At 39.5% G+C, this 20,108-nt stretch overlaps 2 protein-coding genes across 4 annotated transcripts in view; one reads left to right on the forward strand and one right to left on the reverse strand.

The window, feature by feature from the left end:
* The window catches only part of ODR4 (odr-4 GPCR localization factor homolog), a 30,684-nt gene extending 18,227 nt beyond the window's left edge, over nucleotides 1-12,457 (reverse strand). The window contains exons 1-4 of one of the 2 annotated variants that reach the window (XM_080649238.1): nucleotides 12,108-12,262; nucleotides 8,768-8,888; nucleotides 6,121-6,255; nucleotides 2,379-2,474 (exon numbers count right to left, since the gene is read on the reverse strand). In XM_080649238.1, coding sequence (XP_080505364.1) covers nucleotides 2,379-2,474; nucleotides 6,121-6,255; nucleotides 8,768-8,866 — 330 coding nt within the window. In that variant the 5' untranslated portion in view covers nucleotides 8,867-8,888; nucleotides 12,108-12,262. Of the gene's footprint in view, nucleotides 1-2,378; nucleotides 2,475-6,120; nucleotides 6,256-8,767; nucleotides 8,889-12,107 lie in introns of both variants that reach the window. The other variant, XM_080649239.1, reaches the window with a different exon arrangement.
* Nucleotides 12,271-20,108, forward strand: part of TPR (translocated promoter region, nuclear basket protein) — a 65,297-nt gene continuing 57,459 nt past the window's right edge. For both annotated transcript variants that reach the window (XM_080649231.1, XM_080649232.1), the window contains exons 1-5: nucleotides 12,271-12,469; nucleotides 12,827-13,135; nucleotides 14,547-14,651; nucleotides 16,722-16,795; nucleotides 19,555-19,651. In XM_080649231.1, coding sequence (XP_080505357.1) covers nucleotides 12,400-12,469; nucleotides 12,827-13,135; nucleotides 14,547-14,651; nucleotides 16,722-16,795; nucleotides 19,555-19,651 — 655 coding nt within the window. In that variant the 5' untranslated portion in view covers nucleotides 12,271-12,399. The remainder of the gene's footprint in view (nucleotides 12,470-12,826; nucleotides 13,136-14,546; nucleotides 14,652-16,721; nucleotides 16,796-19,554; nucleotides 19,652-20,108) is intronic.

Here is a 20,108-nt window from a genome sequence, read left to right on the forward strand (position 1 = left end):
AAGAGAAATAGTGACATATATTTATACCAGAAATAAGAATTATAGAAGGGCATATTTGATATATGGAGAGGAGTTATAATATGGATCTAAGCTTTCTAACAATAATGTGTACAACGAAACCTAATTTGTTTCCTACTGCACATGGTCCATAAATTAGCTGAAAACAATTGATCAGAAGAGGCACAACTTTTATCATAATGATATCAAAAGAAATTTCTTCAAAGACAACATAATGTGATATAATGAACAAAGTTCTTAACAATGATCTTATGGAAGACACTGGCAAGTTTTATAATGTTCTTTCTTACAGTGTTCCTCAATGCTGGCCAATGGAAACAAAGTTAGATAATTCAAACTCAATAATTTCTGAAATACAGCATTTCTAAAGTCTCATATGCTTTTTACAGATACAAAAGCAACAGGAAAGAGGATCTGACTATATTTCTCTAGCACTGAGTACACATTCACCCCCATTCAATCCAGCACCAACCACAAAAGGATGCACAACCAATGTTATTAATACATAAAGGTTTAGATCATATTCCAAAATGCTAATGAGACTGAGTAACTGTAATATACATTTATTAAAAACTAGAGGCACAATGCATGAAATTCTTGCATGGGTAGAGTCCGTCCCTAGGCCTGGCTGGCGATCAGGGCCTTCCAACTGCAGGCTGGGGCCTTCCTTCTGGCTGCCGACCAGGGCCTCCCTTCCCCAGCTGCCAGCCGGGGCCTTCCTTCATTCCACACCGCCCCCTTGTGGTCAGCGCATGTCATAGCGAGCAAGAGAACTCCTCGTATCTTGGTCAAATTCCCGTGGGGACACTTTGCATATTATCCTTTTACATATATAGAAGATGGGAAAGATAGCAGAAGGTTGAATAACTTCCCAGGGGAGGGAAAAATCTCCATTTTCTTCCCTTACTCCCTTAGGTACATATATCAAAAGTTTGACAGTGGACATTTGATAGGTAAGGTTATAAAACTGGAAGAATCTATAGCATCTGGAATTCTTAGTTGCACACTTCTTTACTAGAAAAAGTTTTGGGGATTTTCTGTGGGTTTTTGCATTTTTTAAGATTATTAGGTCTGCTTCTCTCTTGATGGGGGAAATAACTTTTATTTATTTATTTATTTGTTTATTTATTTATTTATTTAAAAATATATTTTTATTGATTTCAGAGAAGAATGGAGAGGGAGAGACAAAAATATCCACGATGAGAGAGAATGACTGACTGGCTGCCTCCTGCACGCCCCCAGCTGGGGATCGAGCCTGCAACCCTGGCATGTGCCCTTGTCCAGCATCGAATCCAGGACCCTTCAATCCACAGGATGACGCTCTATCCACTGAGCCAAAATGACCAGGGCGGGAAATAACTTTTCAAAGAGATGAAAACTGGCTGCAGAGTTTACTTTAGGTTGTCAGTGGAAACAGCTTGTGAACCTTCATATTTACATGTAGACTTTATTACCCAATTCACTGATGTGGGAATAAAACGAAAACAGGGGATTCATAATACTCAGTCCAGGAATAAAGAATAAATATCTGATTATTGTGATGACTTTATGTTTTACTCTCAGGATACTGAGAGAACTGAACAAAAGAATCACAAAGCCTATTAATTTCACGTTATAGCAATCACTTGGAACTAAATGAAAGGTCTAGCACAGGGCTGGGCAAACTTTTTGACTCGAGGGCCACAATGGGTTCTTAAACTGGACCGGAGGGCCGGAACAAAAGCATGGATGGAGTGTTTGTGTGAACTAATATAAATTCAAAGTAAAGGAGCGGAGGGGAGAGCAAGAGAACCCGATAGAACAGCCGGATCCGGCCTGCGGGCCGTAGTTTGTCCAAGGCTGGTCTAGCAGAATACTGCTACTGTACAACAGAAACAGTTAAGTCATTATAACTTGTTTCATAATAATAAAAATATCTTTAAATGAAGACTTTTTTAACATTTGCAGCTTTGACTGAAAATGTAAATATTGACATTACACACAAGATACCAAGCAATTGGGTGGGAAAGCTATGTCAACATAATCTATAATAATAAAAGCATAATATGCTAATTAGACCAGACGTCCTTCCGGATGTCCTTTCCAGTAGACCTTCTGGAGGAAGCCGGGGCTGCAAGGGAAACTCGGGTCCCAGGAGCTGGAGGGAAGCCCAGGTCCCAGGTGCCAGAGGAAAGCCAATGCCGGCAGCCGGGGAAAGGAAGATCTACTCTTGCACGAATTTTGTGCATCGGGCCTCTAGTATAAAGAATTATGGGACAGAAATTCAAATATGTATACACAGGTATACATACATACAAATAGCATCCATTAAAATAAGATGTAACTTGATCATATTAAGAATTTTTATATTTCAGACTTACTCTGCGCAGGGTATTTTGAAAATCATTTCCCATTTCTAATGTTGTAATAATAAATACTCCAAGAACTAAAAGTCCCCCAGGTAGCATTCTGGATACCTAAAAACAGAAATATAGTATTAGCTAACATAAACATTTGGCGTTTATATGCAATCCTTTGTGTCTGAGAAGCTAAATATTAAATCAGCAAAACCCTACTGAGTACCAACTATATGAATAGCATTGAGTAGGAGCTTTGAGAAACGGGTTAAAATACTGAGAAATGGATGATAAATGGGGTGTCATTATGAACACAATCTTCTAGAGTATCCTGAACTTTTACCCTAAAATAACCTTGTAAGCAAAACCATTAAATAATGAAACCCATTAACTACATAAATAAACCAATCCCTTTCTCATGAAATCAAAGACTGAAATATCTTGCAAGATTTTTTTCAATGGCTTCCGCTATCAGCTAAATAAAGTATCATTTTTTCCTTAGACTGCTATTTCAGACTAAAATATGGATAATCGGATATCCTTCATTTGACACTACTTACTCTGAAATATCAAAATGCCAGTCAAAACTTCTCACTGTTCTCCATATATATGCCTAGGCTTTCTAACACTATAACTTTACTCAGGCTGAGAGCTGACTTTTTCTTATATTTTGGGGTACCTTACTAGTGGGTCTGGGAGGTCCTTAAGGGAGGAAATAATTCTCAACTATCACTGTATTCCTATATTTAGAATACTAGAGCCTGGAATTTCATCAGAGGGAGTCTGACTTGAAAATCGTTTGTTTCCTATTACTTAGGTTTACCTGTTTTTAAAACCTATTTATTGATATAATTGAGTATTTATGTACTTTGTAATTGTTCTTTACCCTAAAATAATACTGGTTAAAAATCCTAGCAAGTCTTTCTGTGTTCACTGGATTATTTAAGATAAATCTCTTGAGGTGGATTACTAGTTTAAGAAGTTATGCATATTTTTAAAGTGTGTGACACATACTACCAGTTTGTCTTCTGTAATATCTATTATTTCTCTTCACACAGCTGTGGCTACTAGTACTTTTTAATGCCACATGGATATCTTTCTACCACCTAGACTCAGTTAGGTTATCTTTTGTGTAGTTAATATATGAACAAATTGATCACAAAGTTAAGTCTTCAGAAATTAGATACCATAATATAATCCCTAATAGATTGGTATAGCCACTGCTGGTGGCTCCCTCTGGCTTCATCAATTCTATTTATTATAGTAACACAAGCCTGACAATACAAAGAATGAAGTTTTCATATTTAGCATGGGCATCTGCATATCTTTTCAAAATAGCTACATAAAATTAACCATTTCTTTCTAGAGGCACAAAAATGTGAATATATTTTGCTACATAAATTTTATGTTTCTGTATGCATCTAAGTATATACACACATATATATTAGCTACATAAATAAACGTATATACACACAAACCTTTTGGAAATGAAGTTTAAAATATTTAACATTTTTGTTAGATGATATTAAATATTTCTTGGATAACTACACTAGAGGCCCAGTGCACAAAATTCGTGCACTTGGCGGTGGGGGGGGGGGGCCCTCAGCCCAGCCTGTGCCCTCTCGCAGTCCGGGAGCCCTAGGGGGATGTCCGACTAAGCCGCTGTGCTCACCAGCCATGAGCCCGGCTCAGGGCTTCTGGCTGAGCGGCACTCCTCCTGTGGGAGCGCACTGACCACCAGAGGGCAGCTCCTGTGTTGAGCATCTACCCCCAGAAGGTCAGTGCGTGTCATAGCAACCGGTGGTTGTTCCACTGTTCGTTCGATTGCTGTATTAGCCTTTTATTATATAGGATACTAAACACCTCCATCACAAAAACGTGTGTGTGTTTAAAAGATTTAAAGTTCATTGGAGAAAGAAATAATTTTACTTTTACCTTGCTCTGACATTCTTTATTAGATGATATAAACCATTCAATATCTAATTTTAATTAATTTAAACATCATTTCCTTGCCCACCCCCAAATCAGTTTCTTGCCTATATAATAGCAACACCATCTTCCTAGAAACCCAGGCTAAAAATCTTAGTAATCTTGAGCTACTCTTTCTTTCACAATATTTCCCCACTCCAAATCTAATTGCTCAATAAATTGTCTTGATACTAGCTCTCTCTGAAATGTTTTGGCAATGAAGTTTTAGTTCACTGCTTCAGTTTATTCATGCATTCATTTATCCAATATTTTGGAGTTTTCTTTATACACTATGAAAATACTGTGCTTGGCACAGAGGATATAGCCATAAACAGATATAAACCCTGTTCCTCATGAAGCTGAGTCTAGCTTAGACTCACTTCACCTTTTTTGGACTATTGCTATTATATGTTTTGTTTTTTTTAAATATATTTTATTGATTTTTTACAGAGAGGAAGGGAGAGGGATAGACAGTCAGAAACATCGATGAGAGAGAGACATCGATCAGCTGCCTCCTGCACACCCCCTACTGCGGATGTGCCCGCAACCAAGGTACATGCCCTTGACCGGAATCGAACCTGGGACCTTTCAGTCCGCAGGCCTACGCTCTATCCACTGAGCCAAACCGGTTAGGGCTGCTATTATATGTTTTTTGTTCTGTCTCCAGTCTCCCTACTCTCCATTTACACTATACTAAGGCACTAAACTGCCACGCGTCCAAAACAGAAACCAACCCCACACACCACGATATTTTGAATTTAATTTAAAAAAATCAATTTGCAATGAATGTTATAAAAATAAATGTATTACGCATAATTCAGGTATTCTTGAATATTTTCAGGTGACAATTCTCACAAAAAATGATTTTTTAAAGCGTCTATAGACGCTTATGGCATACAAAGGGTTAAAATTAATTTCTAAATTACTGGCAGATCATATTACCTCCTTCTCAAAATAGGGAGCTCTGAAACTTACCATAGAGCTACTGTCTACCAAACAAACTCCTCACTTCTTAGGATGGGACTCCAAAGCCATCCATAACTGGCCCCTTACAGTCTTATGTATAACTATATTTTTTTATATATCCTGTATTTCAATTATACCCAATTGCTTGCTATTTTCCTAACATACCTTTAACTTTAATGCCCGCAGGTCATTTATACATACCTTCCTTTGGACATGGAATTTGTTGGCTTACTTCTGGCAAAGTCCTATTCATTTTTCGAGTTCAGAGCCTTCTATCAAACTGTCTGAATCCAGCCATTGGCAGGTATTTAGTTATTCCCCCTCTATATTTCTGTAACATTTTCTATTTTTATCTCATTTCTCTTATAACTGGTTTGGGTAATGGCTTTTGCTTTGATTAAAACATAAATTATGAGGATCTTTTAAAAATTTAACCGTCATTTTATTGCCTCAATGCCTAGATTAAATCTTTAAAACAATCTGACCAGAAACTATATTATCAATAACTAGTATTATTTTAAAGTAAAAACTGAAAATAAGCTAAATGAACGTAGTAGGAGATAAGTTAAAAAAATACAACAGATAAAAATTAACAATGGAAAAGCATAGCATATAAGATCAAAAAGTCAGACTGCCTGGGTTCAAATCCCAGTTCCACTACTTATTCTGTAATCTTAAGTAGATTACTTAACTTCCAGTAAGAAAATGCAAGTTGTGAAAACTTAAGAATGAGTACTCTGAAATCCTACTCTGGTAATCTGAGGATAAAGTGCTTTTATTGTGTCAGTCAATAAACACAAACTTAACTATGTAAGGAGAAAACTATGGTGACCTGGTTAGCATGTTCTGTGGCCCATTCTTCATCCAAGTTATCCAACTGATCTTTGGGATGTTTGAGGTTCTCATTTTTTTCCTCTTTCGGTGGTGTTCTAGTGGCAAGAATCACATAATCCTTCAGTGCAGAACACTTAAAAACAAATTAGAAAAACTTATTAGAGTGATATCTGACTGAAGAATGTAAAGCTCTTATGACATACAAAAATAGTAATATTTATAACAGCTTAAATTGTTAATGTCTATATTATAATGGAATCTATACAGAAATCAATTTTCATAAATATGCTTACAATACTTCCCCCACATGTCACCTTTTAATATATTTAATATCAGCCTCTTATTTATTTGGACATCCAAATGTGAATCACATAGTGGTCACTAAAAATGACTTACTGGATGAGTAAATGAACTGCATTTAAATCAAAAGAAAACAAATATGCCCGGTCAATTTTCTAGTTATTATATTTATTTCCTATATAATTTGAACATATTGGTGGTTCAATGAAATAAAGCAACAAACGACCTTATGCATCTTACTTTCATTGAAATGACAAATACTGTATATGAACAGAAACTAAAAAACAGAAAGAAAAACACAAAAAAATGACAATAGTGGGAAACTTGCATATGTGTGTCCACAGAAAAACAAGGGGACACATAAGTGAAGTGGTATCAGATTTACGTTCCTCAGTTTTAATAGCAGTTCAATGGTAATCAAAGGTGGGAAACCCAAATATAAATTTAGGGACATTTAACAGCCTAGTGTTATTACAGTGGAAGGTACCTATAAAGAAAGAATAAAAATAAGACTGATAATACAAGTTAGTATGTGGTCATCCTCAGACACGACCTGAAATTCCCATCATTAGTGTCATCTTGGACTAGAAAAGAGAATTTATTTCTATAAAAGTTATTTCCAGAGAGTTACATTCAAATGTACACAGGAAAAGGTAGGTGCTGATTAAAAAAGCTATTCCTTCTCATAAAATCTATGACTTTGAAAAGAAAATGACCCTAGAAGTAGAAAACAGATTAGCTTGACGGGAAGGAGAGAAAAATGATGAACCCCAGAATAAAGAGGAAGAAAGAACATGTAGAAGAGTGGAAGGAATTAAAAGGCAGCATGAAGCAACACCAGAAGGAACACCCTAAATTGGGAGATGCATTTGTGAGAAACCATCTGTGTGCACTAAGGCAAGTTTGGAAGAGGGCATTGCTCACTGAACTTTTATTTTACTGAACCCATCTTTCTCTAAAACTCTTCTTCCCTTAAATTTAATAATAATAATAATAATGGGAAGTAAAGAACCTTAAATAAAAAGTTCCTAGCAGCATGCATATAAGCCTAACCAATGGACACAGACAACAGGGGGGTGAGGGCATGAGTGAGGGGGTTGGGGGACAGGGGTAATGGGGGGATAAGAAAAAAAAAAACTATGGAGAGAAAAAAAAACAACACAAACACCAGCATCATAAAAGATTTAACATTTAACACAAAAAATAAAAATATAAAGTAAAAAAAAAAAAAGGTTCCTAGCAAAAGGAACCCTATATTAGATAAGAGTTTCCGGAATAAAAAAGAAGTTCAGATTGTTGCCAAGAGAGGCAGGCTGGCCATCTAATGAGAGGCCTCATAGGATGGGACTACCTGGGTGAACAGTGCAGGGTCTGCCCTCTGTCTTACAAGTTAAGAATCAGGTTTGTGACCATGAAGGTGTGACCAGGGGGGTCATGGGAATACGGGATAGCATCAGAACAAGGAACGTTAGTTATGCAATTTGAATACTCTAAGGCATCATGATAAAATACCCGGAACTACAGCTCTGTCACAATAGAGCTTCATTTGCTAACAGGCCGCAAATCAAGCCCTTGGGCCAGAGTGCACTTTCCTCTAAACAGTGTTTAGATGGATACAGGCAATTTGTCTATGTTACTCTCTTTTTTAGTTGTTGTTGCTGCTTTGTACTGCTGACGAGTCCTCCTTGCTTATTAACACAGTCTTCCTTCAATTATAATAAGTCAGTTGGTGCTTATGCTTTTTAAAGTAACTGTCCAAATCTCTATTCCATTTTGTGTTGACTTTTAAGGCTTAACTTTATGGGGGAAATAGAATGTGTATAATTTTCAAATTTTTCCCACCTCTTCTCACTCCCTCTCCATTGAATTAACGATTTTTTAAAAATCAATATGATAAGTACTATACTATGTAACAAAATATAGGATGACTGTTGCTCTAAGACTGAGATAAGATAAATTAAAATGGGAATAAAACTGTCAAAAGCTACTTCTATAAAAAAACTGAACCACCAGGAATTAATAAAGATTAAAAGGAAGTACAAAACACTTTGGAAACATACACACACAAACAAACAAATAATGTGATCAGTAAAAATTCTAACTTTGAAGTTTCCACATTATAAATTATTTTTGCATTGTCAAACGGGAACGTGTTCTGACTTGAGCACACCTGGACTAGGTCTGTCATACTGCTCCACATTTTTCCTCAAAACTCCATTTTAAATTTACTTCTACATTCCATCCCTCCATCCCTGAACCTTGAGTTTATTGTTAAACAGCATGGTTCAACTTTAAATAAACAGGTAATTTGTTCTGTCAATAAATACACAGTAAAAGATACATACCTGTCCTATTAAAAGACCTGAGACAAAAGACTTTCCTTGGAGACTGAGGTTTGAGAGATACTGGCCAATAGTCTCTTCTACAATGTAGGTTCTTCCCATTATTGAGAACTAATTCAATCTCCTAAATTATAAGAAAAAAATATAGTATTTTTAGGGGGGAAAAATATACCTTGCAACATTTTCCTCTTGGGGGGGAAGTACAGAGAGAGAAGTGGTACTACCTCAATGCTACCCTACGCCTTGCAGTGATTGCTTATTAAATAGGATATTCTTACTTGCAAAGTTCAAATGTAACTTCAAAATTCTCAACACAGTGCTGCAACCAGAGCTGATATGAGACTAATCAACCAGAGTTGATATGAGAGATGAAACTTAATACCACATCTCCGATAAGGGAAAGGACACTAAATTAGTAGTCAACACACCTGTATTTTTATTTCAGATGTACTACTCCTTAGTTGTGTTAAACTTAATAATCTATTGCTAAGCCTCAGTATGCATTTCTCAAACAGAAAAGGTAATTTTTTTTTAATCCTCACTTGAGGATTTGTTTTTATTGATTTAGAGAGAGAGGGAGAGAGAGAGAGAAACATCGACTGGTTGTCTCCCATGAGTGCCCCAACAGGGATCGAATCTGCAACGTGGGTATGTACCCTGACTAGGAACCAAACTGGCAAGCTTTTCAGTGTACGGGATGACATTCCCACTGAGCCACATGGCCAGGACAAGGACGATAACATCTGATTTGCTCACTGGGAGGCAGAGAGAACCTAAGCATACTGTGAAGAACTACTACATGCTGGAAGTTGTGCCAGGTGAGATGCTATGAAGGTAATACTTGATGTCTGCTCTTGAGTAACTCACAGGACAACAAGAGCTACTGAAGTCAATAGCAATGCAATAACAACATCTGTATAACGTCTACTAAAACAAAGAAAGGTGATGTAACTTGCCCAAGTGACAAAGCTGGTAAGTGGCAAAGGTACGATGTAAACTCAGTCTGGTTCTAGAATCCATGCCCTCAAATACCATGTTCATAACGAGGAATCAAACTCAGTTTCTCTTCTAAACCATTACTAAGGGTAACTCCCAACGGCGGATGAGAACCAGTATATTCCTCTCACTGGCTTGTACTCCTTTGCTTTTCCGAAGCTAAAAAGCAAAGATGCCAACTAAAAGAGTAGGCGATAATGAATGATGATCTCAAAGAGTTCACATTCGGTGTGGGAGACAAAAATAAAGAGAGATGATATTCCAAAATGTTATAAAACAGATATAAAAGACTGCAGGTACACAGTTGCAGCATTTTGAATAGAGATAATAAGGCTTTTGAGTTTTATAAAAAATTTCACTCTGAGTCAGCACAACGAAGTGGAGGCAACTAGAGATGTGCTGGGGTGGCGTATCTGACACCAGTAAACTGTCACAATGATTTGCATTCTCCAAAACAGTGGTTCTCAACCTTTCTAATGCCACGACCCTTTAGTACAGTTCCTCATGTTGTGGTGACCCCCACCATAAAATTACTTTCGTTGCTACTTCATAACTGTAATTTTGCTACTGGTCTTGAAGCTGAGAACCGCTAGCAGGGTCGCCTAAGACCATCGGAAAACACAGATATTTACATTACGATTCATAACAGTAGCAAAATTACAGTTATTAAGTAGCAACAAAAATAATTTTATGGTTGGGGGTCACCACAACATGAGGAACTGTGTTAAAGGTCGTGGCATTAGAAAGGTTGAGAACCACTGCTCTAAAACAAAAGAGGATCGGCTCCAGTTTGGAATGGCCTGCTGGATGGTGTTTTTGTTGTTGCTGCTGTTGTTTTTCAAAGAGCCTGTTCAGTTTTGTCTCGAAATGCATTCAATTTCTTCCTACCTCTTTTCTGACAACAGTTTGCACACAATTTTTGTTTAGATTGAGTCTAGAACTGCCTGTCTAAATCATTAATGCCTCCATAAAGGTAAGGGCATTCGACTTTTATAGTGCCTTAAAGTATGCATTCCTGTGTTTAAAACTTTCCTCTACTTCATCACGTTATTCCACTCCTTCCCTTCTGGCCTAATAATTCCTAATTCTTGCAAGAAACAGCAGTGACAGTGACTCCAAAGTTATGGTATGTACCTGTCTAATCTTACTTCTTCCAAGGTGACACCTATTAGCCATGTCAATGTAGAAGAAACTGAATGCAACAGCAAGATGGAAATGTACTGGGTTGTAAAATCTGGTGGAATGTTAGATTTTTTTGTTTTGTTTTGTTTAGTGCTCCTTTCAAACCTTGAAATGTGGACAACGATACTTTACAAAGGACACTACTAAAAAGGTAGGCCTTGGCTTACACAGTTCGATTTTTCCTGAAATGTTGTGCGTCAGCAAGAGCTTTCCAAGTTGTCCAAACACTGTGACTTGAGACACTCTACCGCCCTGCACTCTGATTACCTCGTCTACAAAATAAATCCTAGCAGGATCCTGGCAGGTCTGAAAAACCTATCTAAATTCAGCATTCTGCGCGTTCATGCACAAAATATCTGCACTTTCCAAATGGTCGATAACAATACGATAATATTGTGTACCTAGGGCATAGTACAGAGCTGCACATACCTGCAGCCTTAAAGTGATTACATAAAATATTTCAGAGGTAAAAAAAAATCAACCCCAAACTCTTCACTGATATGCGAAAAAGGCCTACTATTGTGGGAATTGCAGGGTGAACGACATGAGCAACGCTTTGTTTTCAACAAAGAATTTAACAAGTTATTTTAGGAGAGCAATCGACCATGACGTAATCTTTAGATTCAGCTTAGATGCCAGAGTTACATCTGGAAACAAGCAGTTCTCTTATGGCGGCAGAGGGAGACGTGGTTTATAAGACTGCTTAAAAACGTTTGTTACGACAGTTTTTCCACTTAAAAAAAGTATATAAATGTAAGGTCACCTTTTCTGCAGTGTTACCTTAGAACACAAAACAAAGGTTACACTCAACACTCCTCCGAACTTCCTTTTTAAAATAAAATCTTCGTCCTGAAAAATGAACCGGGCTCCTTAAATTCCTGTTGGCTCACTGTTACCCACCCAGCACACACACACACACACACACACACACACACACACACACACACACGGCATCTAAATTGCTCTTTCAAACAAGCTGAGTCTGTCAAAGTTGGATTTGAGTGTGTGGTGCCATAGTGTCTGTCCATACGTTTCCTACAGTCTGTTTGTTTCTTCCTTAAAAAAGGAAGCTCTCTGTGTCCAAGTGCACACACACAACCTTCGCAGAGTCACACGCATCACACCCTAAGGCTGAATGACCTGTTCGCGTGGCAGGCAAACTTACCTGCCGGTCTGCCCGAGGATTTTAGGGTCCAAGTACCAGCGTCCAGGGACCAATTCCCCTCAGGCCTTAGGGGCCCAATAATTCATCCGAAGGCGACGGACGTCCCACCCCTTACTTCCCACTCCCAGCCCTGGGTCTCAGGAGCCAGGCGGCGCAGATTGATGACGCAATGGCCCCCTGCCTTCGCCGCAGTTCCTCTGCCAAAGCGCCTGCGGGCCACCCCGCCCCCTTCCGGGCACCATTCACCGCGTGGCGTTAGCCCGGCGCTTGCCATCCGGCCCTGCCGGGACCGATGCCCTCTAGCGGCTCAGTGTCTAGGAGCCGCCAAAGAGGACTAGCCATGGCCTCTCGAAGCTTTGATGGTAAGCTGGCCCTGCTTTTTAGGGAGGGCCGTGGGTTAATAAGCACCATGTGGCGCCACCTCGCGGACAGTGGCCACGCGGCCTGCTTAGGAGAGCCGGGGGGCGGGAAGAAAGGAGGAAGCTGACCCGATGTTGCGTAATTATGCTCCGCGAGGCATTTGAGAGAAAAAAATACATTTCCCAGAATCCTGCGGGGCTTAATGCTAGTGAAAAAGGGAAGTCGGAGTGCAGGTCCGGGTCAGAGGCCGCCTCTGAACTGTTCCCAGGATGCACCGCTGCCAGCTGCTGCGCGCGCATTCGGATGCGGGCGCAGTAGCGCTGGTGGTGTCGCCACTAACACAAGATTTGATTTCCCAGGGTCCCGCCGCGGGAACCTCCGGCGAGCCGGCGCGCGCGAGCCCCCGAGCGAGGCGGCAGAGGTGGCCGCCCAGGCTTCTGGGTCCTCCTGGTCTGCGCCTTTCTTCTCCGTTTCTGGTCCGTCGGCCGCTACCGCGGCGGGCTCCGGCCTGGCCGACATGGCGGCGGTGTTGCAGCAGGTCCTGGAGCGCACGGAACTGAACAAGCTGCCTAAGTCCGTGCAGAACAAACTCGAGAAGTTCCTGGCCGACCAGCAGTCCGAGATCGACGGCCTGAAGGGGCGGCACGAGAAGTTTAAGGTGGAGAGCGGTAAGTGACGCTCTTCCCGCCCTCAGGTGTGGGCCCGACTCCGGCGCGGTGGCTGGTCTTTCCCGCTTACGAGCAGTCTCTCTCTGGCTGCGACTTCCCTGGTAGCATCGCTTCCTCGCTCTCGCGGGCCCCCTTGGCCTTGTCTTACCGGCTCCTCTCACAGTTTGATACGCAGGAGCTTTTTTGTTTGTTCGTTTCTTTTTGTAAATCTGAATCCACAACCAGGTCCGTTTTCTTTGTCTTTAGGGTAGTCTCACAGAACAAGAAATTGTGACCATCTGGGTCTATTTACACCGCACTAAAGAGCCTACAACCTCTCTCTAAGCCTAGAGTACCCCGTATGTCAGTTGCACGGACAACCGTGGTGATTGCCGCCTTGTCTGCTCATCTGCATTCAATTTGTCTAATGGACTGTCTCGTGCGCTTGTTTTGAGTGTGTGTGGCTCTTACTTAGATGCTCACAAAAATGCGTAGGTGCATAGGATGGCGTTGGCAACGAAGTGAACGTGCAGTAAATACGTTTACTATGCCGGACTTAACCTCTGAAAGTTGGAGTTTAATAGAAAATATGTTACGACCTGTTAGTAATGCCTGAAGTAGACCCTCAAATAAGAGCAAAGTTACCGACAGTGGTGACTTGAACGTCCTTGATAAAAGGTTAACCATTAGTAAAATACAGACTTCCTGCTGTATGCTTTGGTTGACCAGTTGTCGGCGGGGATTGTTACTGGGTTTTGCTAAGTTGGTTGAAAGTTCTGAATAAATTTTTACTTCAAAAAGTGTAGCAGAATTGATACTGAAAATTGATTTCCCCGAGTCCCCAAGGTGAATATAGTATACTGCATTCTATTCATTAATTGACACAAAAATATTGAGTGTCTTGATGTGCCTGATAACAGTGCTGAACAGAACTTACTCAAAGCCCTTCCCGTGATAACACATTTGTTTTTACATAAATGTAGTAATTTTATACTTTGGGGTACATTTTGGCTGTTTTAACACAAGCCTTTTAAAGCAGACGGTTTTTAATGGAAATAATTTTTCTCCACTTAATAAAGCTTATTTGGCTGCTTTTTATGCTAAGATATCTACTGATGTTTGGGGAAAATACTGAGATATAAGACATGTTTGCTGCCTAGAAGAAGTTCTTAATCTTGTGGGATACATAGACAAGTAATTTGTAAAATCCCCCTCAGGCCTTATTTTCTTTTGTCATATAAGTCCATTGGAAATATTGAAGTCATTCTCAGTGCTACATGTATTTACCTTTACTCAAGTTTTCTTACTTGGAGTGCAGTTCCAATACTATGTCTTAAATTTTAAAATGAAGCTTATTAAAAATAAGTGGCAGTATCGAAATTGAGGGTACATGTGTGCTTTATTTTTTTTTTTTTTCTGTGCTCTTCTGTAGAACAACAGTACTTTGAGGTAGAGAAGAGGCTGTCCCACAGTCAGGAGAGACTTGTGAATGAAACCCGAGAGTGCCAAAGCTTGCGGCTTGAGCTAGAGAAGCTCAGTAAGTATTTAATTACATCTTTTTTTTTTTTATGTATTTTTATTGATTTCAGAGAGGAAGGGAGAGGGAGAGATGGAAACATCAATGATGAGAGCGAATTATTGACTGGCTGCCTTCTGCACGCCCCCTACTGGGGATCGAGCCCACAACCTGGATATGTGCCCTTGACTGGAATCCAACCAGGGACCCTTCAGTCTGCAGGCTGATGCTCTATCCACTGAGCCAAACCGGCTAGGGCTTAGTTACATCTTTATCATATTCGTGGAGTATTGAGATCTTCTGACACTTTTGTATACTTTGGAAACATCTACTTTATATGAAAATACTGTTTTCATTTATGGTAATTTGATTTTTCATTCAGTGGTAAAGACTATAAAAGAAAATAGGGTTTAATGGTCAGGAGGCCTTGGTTCTAATTCTGAATGCTATTAAAATGCTCCTTTGCCATATGTAACTCATAATAGTGCCTGACTTGTTTATAAAATGGCTAGAACCACATGCCCATCTACTTACTATACAGATCAAATGTGATATTTTAGAAAGCATTTTGAAAAAAATAAAAGCAATTAGGCAACTGAAAAGGTAAAGAGAGTACTTAATTATTTTTGTTGTTGAAAAATTAAAACCTATTTCATTTGTTTTAATTTTCTGTTATGATTTTTATAAATATTAATCTCAAGATATTTCCTACTTAATCCTAGTTCAGGTGAAAGAAGAGTAGCTAATTTCCTTCTTAATTAGTTTTCTTACATCAAGTACACAAGATCTTAATTAAAGGTCTTGATATTTATTGGGAAGATGATGTGTATTTGCTTTGTTTACAATAGAAGAAAGCAAATGTCAGAAAAGACCTAGTAGAGTAGGGGCATAATATTTGTTACTAGATACAGATGGATTTTAATTTGATTAAGAACTCAGGAAGCAAATGATAAGGAGAATGGTTAAAATATCAGTCTTCTTAACCAGGTTCATGCCCTTTGGCTATTTGGGTCATACTTTTTTTCAGCTAATTTTGGCACAACTCATTTTTAAAACATGATATACATATGATGGTATGATATGGATACATTTGTAATGAAGGCATACGTACATATTGAGTAACTAGATCCAGTTTATTGTCTATACGTCGTTTTGCCTTGGCATAATGGGAAAGTCTACAATAGTGATGCTAATGAATTTCAGGAAAATGACTGATTACAGATGCTTGTGTTAGATCTGGAAAAGGGAGAGGGAAGGGAACATGGGGGTAAAGAAACGTAAATAGACATTTGAGATATATAATTACATTTATATTTTTTTAGTTTTACTAGATGTGTAAGTTTGGAAAGCAGTAAGTAACTTTAAAGCAAAATAGAAAATTTAGACTAATTTCGTAGGGTTTTTTCTTGTAATAAGCCAATTGTTTAGAACTTGACACTGGAAATAGTAAAGTATTTGCTCATTAAATTGCTAGCACATAATATAGATGAGTTTTAATTGAAGAAAACTTAAAAGTTAACTCTTTCCAAATTACCTTCACGTGTTTAGAAGAGAAACTATTAAGGAGAAATAGCCCATTCATTATATGTGGACATTGTGGGATTGATAATCGAGTATCAAGCCTAATTTCCTTTCTTCCATGTTAAAGGCTCTCTTTATAGTGATTAATTATAATCACAGTGTCTATTGTGATTTATTCTGTATACATTTTATGGAAGTTAAATGTTATTAACTATTTTGGTATGTTTTAGCTCAGTTTTCTTATTTGTAAATTTAATTCACAGTTGTTTTTATGTTTGACTTGCAAGATGTCATTGAAAAATAAGGAAGTTGGTAATTACATACGCTTTTACCTATAAATGTTGGTTGGAATGATAACATGGGATTTTGGAGACAGGATAGCATATTTTAAAATTTGGTCTAGAAATACAGTAAATTTGGGATGTATTTATGATTTGGAATGCAATGTATAACTCAGTCTTTCTGAAACTCAGTTTCTTAATTTTAAAGTGTATATGAGTGGCAGTTTGATAAAACCTGTTCATTGCAAGTTTTAAGCCTGTGTGTGATCATAAAATTCCTTTTATCCAGACAGTCAACTGAAGGCACTAACTGAGAAAAACAAAGAACTTGAATTTGTTCAGGATCGCAACATTTCCATTCAGGTAAATGTTATTCCTATGAATAAAACTAATTATAAACACGATACTTGAGGAGGTTTTCTATTCTGATCTATTAGTTATTTAGTCAACGGGAATATGAAACAGATGTTCTATTAGAAGAAGCTACTAGCAAAAGCATATACATAAATTTGTTAATTGAATCTTTATATGTTTTATTGATAGATTGGACATTTTACTAATTAGAATGTATATTAGTACTTGACATAAAAAAAAGCTTGCTTTTTTAGCTCTGAAGCGCTCTTAAGTTGTGATTTTTAAAACTATCATTGTAAGTAAAGTGCCAGAGAATTAGACGTAGGATAGATGGATGTTCATAGGTCCATCTATCCATCTAGTCACTCACCACTTACCTACCTGCCTTCCATCTTTCCTTTCTCTCATAAATTATCTATTTAATGCTTACTATTGCCCAGGCATTATTTCAGTTATTGACTATATGGGTGATTACACATCAGAAATCATTTACTTAGAATAGTGATATGAAAAAACAGACAATGTGATTACAAGGATTGTTGACCAATTTGTTTAATAAAATGATCATACCCAGATAAAACTTTAGACTCCATTGCTTTTTTAAAATTTGTATTTGATTTGAGTTTGAAAGGTACAAAAAAATTCAAGAGGTAAAATGGGCAAAGGAATTTTAAAAAAGCAAAACAACAGAGATAGCTGCATAAATGGTTAATGACAATGTGAGATGTTGCTCTACTTCACTTATCAGAAAAATGCAGATAAAACAGTAACGTAATTATCTTTCACCTTCCATGTTAACAGTAATTTATTTTTTGTTTTAAGAGCGATCTGTACTTTGACATGGGTGGCTGGAGAATTTATTTTTATGACTCAAAAGCATATAAATTGCTGTTGTCCTGCTACAAAAGCAGTTTGACTATGACTAAATATGTTAAGATTTTTAAGTAACTCCATTTCTAGGGTTCTCTATTGAGAAACTAGAGGCCCGGTGCACGAAAATCATGCACTGGGGGAGAGGCGGGGCAGTCCCATAGTCGGGCCTGCGCCTTCTCGCAGTCCTGGACCCCTCAGGAGATGTCTGCCTGCTTGCTTAGGCCTGCTCCCCCACTCCCCACCCCCCACCCAGGTTCAAGCCTAAGCTGGCAGTCAGACATTCCTATCGCAGTCCGGGACTCTTGCAGTCTGGGACCCCTCGCTCTTACCACCTGCTTGCAGCGGAGGCAGGAGAGGCTCCCACCATCTCCATTTTGCTTGCCAGAGCACCGCTTAGCCAGAAGCCGGGATCGCTGCTCCTTAGTGCTGCTTTGGAGGCGGGAGAGGGTTAGCCATGAGCCCGGGCTTTGAGCGGTGCTCCGCCTGTGGGAGTGCACTGACCACCAGGGAGCAGCTCCTGTGTTGAGCATCCACCCCCTGGTGGTCAGTGCGCGTCATAGCGACCAGTCGTTCCACCGTATGGTCTATTTGCATATTAGGGTTTTATTATATAGAGGACTAGAGGGCCCGGTGCACGAAATTCGTGCACAAGAGGGTGTGTCCCTGAGCCCAGCCTGCATCCTCTCCAATCTGGGCCCCTACCGGGATCGGGCCTAAACGGGCAGTCGGACATCCCTCTCACAATCCAGGACTGCTGGCTCCCAACTGCTCGCCTGCTTGCCTTCCTGATTGCCGCTGACCACTTCTGCCTGCCAGCCTGATCACTCCCTAACCACTCCCCTGCCAGCCTGTTTGCCCCGGGTCCTCCCCCAACTGCCCTTCCCCTGCAGGCCCGGTTGCCCCCAACTTCCCTCCTCTGCCAGCCTGGTCCCTCCCAACAGCCCTCCCTTGCAGGCCTGGTCCCTCCCAACTCCCCTCCCCTGCTGGCCATCTTGTGGCGGCCATATTGTGTCCACATGGGGGCAGCCATCTTGTGTGTTGGAGTGATGGTCAATTTGCATATTATTCTTTTATTAGATAGGATAGAGGCCTGGTGCACAGGTGGGTGCCACCTGGTTTGCCCTGAAGGGCGTCCCAGATCAGGGTGGGGGTTCCCGTGGGGCGGCCTGGGGGAGCGGCCTGTGGTGGTTTGCAGGCCGGCCACACCCCCCGGCGACTCAAGCGGAGGCCCTAGTATCTGGGATTTATTTATCTTCTATAATTGAAACTTTGGAGCCTTGAGCGGAGCCAAGCCTCCTGCTTGCTCCATGGCCGCAGCCATTTTTATTGGGATTTATTTATCTTCTATAATTGAAACTTTGGAGCCTTGAGTGGAGGCCTAGGCCGGCCAGGGTGTGTGGAAAGCTTGGCTTCCTCCATTACCGGGGAAACCCAAGCCTCCAGCTCGCTCCGTGGCCGTAGCCATCTTGGTTGGGTTAATTTGCATACTCGCTCCTGATTGGCTGGTGGGCGTGGCTTGTGGGTGTGGCAGAGGTGCAGTCAATTTGCATGTTACTCTTTTAGTAGATAGGATATTTTCAACTGAGGTGTAAATGTAATGACAGCAAAAAATTAGTAAATTAAATGCCCTACGAAAGTGTATTTAAGTAGGACGCTTTCAAGTGATAGCGACCTGAGTTTTTAATGAGCCAAGGAAAAATAATTAAAAGCATGAACAGAAACATTGAGAGTATAGATAATTTTTAAACTTTCTGCTATATAAGCTAGAAAAAACCCCAACCATTTTAAAGCACAGCTAACGTGAACTAAAGTGACAATTTCATATTCAGGTTCCTGTATTGATGATCAGCTTGATTTATTTATGTATGTATTATGCTTACTCCTTTGTATGACAGAGCCAGTTTACAAGGACAAAGGAAGAATTAGAAGCTGAGAAAAGAGACTTAATTAGAACCAATGAGAGACTATCTCAAGAACTTGAATATTTAACAGGTATGAAGAAGTGCTTTAGCCTCTAACTCCACTCTTTTCCTTTCTCTTCTAACAGTCCTAGGAATTAATCTCCTGTTCATAGCTCAGAATAGAGTTCCTATTGTTTCTCCCACTTACTTTAGATCATTACCAAGGATTTAAAGAAGTGTCCAGACAAGTACGCAAACGAAAAACATCTGAAGTAGTAATTTAGACCAAGATCAACATGCAAAGATACTCAATAGAATGTTATTTGTAATATCGGGTTGGAAGTGGTTTAAATGTTTATAGAGGCTGAAATCATTTTTTTTATATATACACCTTTGCTAGTATAAGCTGTCCACGAGCATTCAATATAAGAAGCTAAATGGGGAGCCCATATTTAGAAACATACACTGAAGTGTAGGTAGGAGGCAGGAATATAAAATCTATAAACATAGGCTATAATATATAGTACAGTTGGTATATTTAGGTAAAT

This window comes from Plecotus auritus, assembly GCF_963455305.1.
Source record: "Plecotus auritus genome assembly, chromosome: 12".
Lineage (NCBI taxonomy): Eukaryota > Metazoa > Chordata > Mammalia > Chiroptera > Vespertilionidae > Plecotus > Plecotus auritus.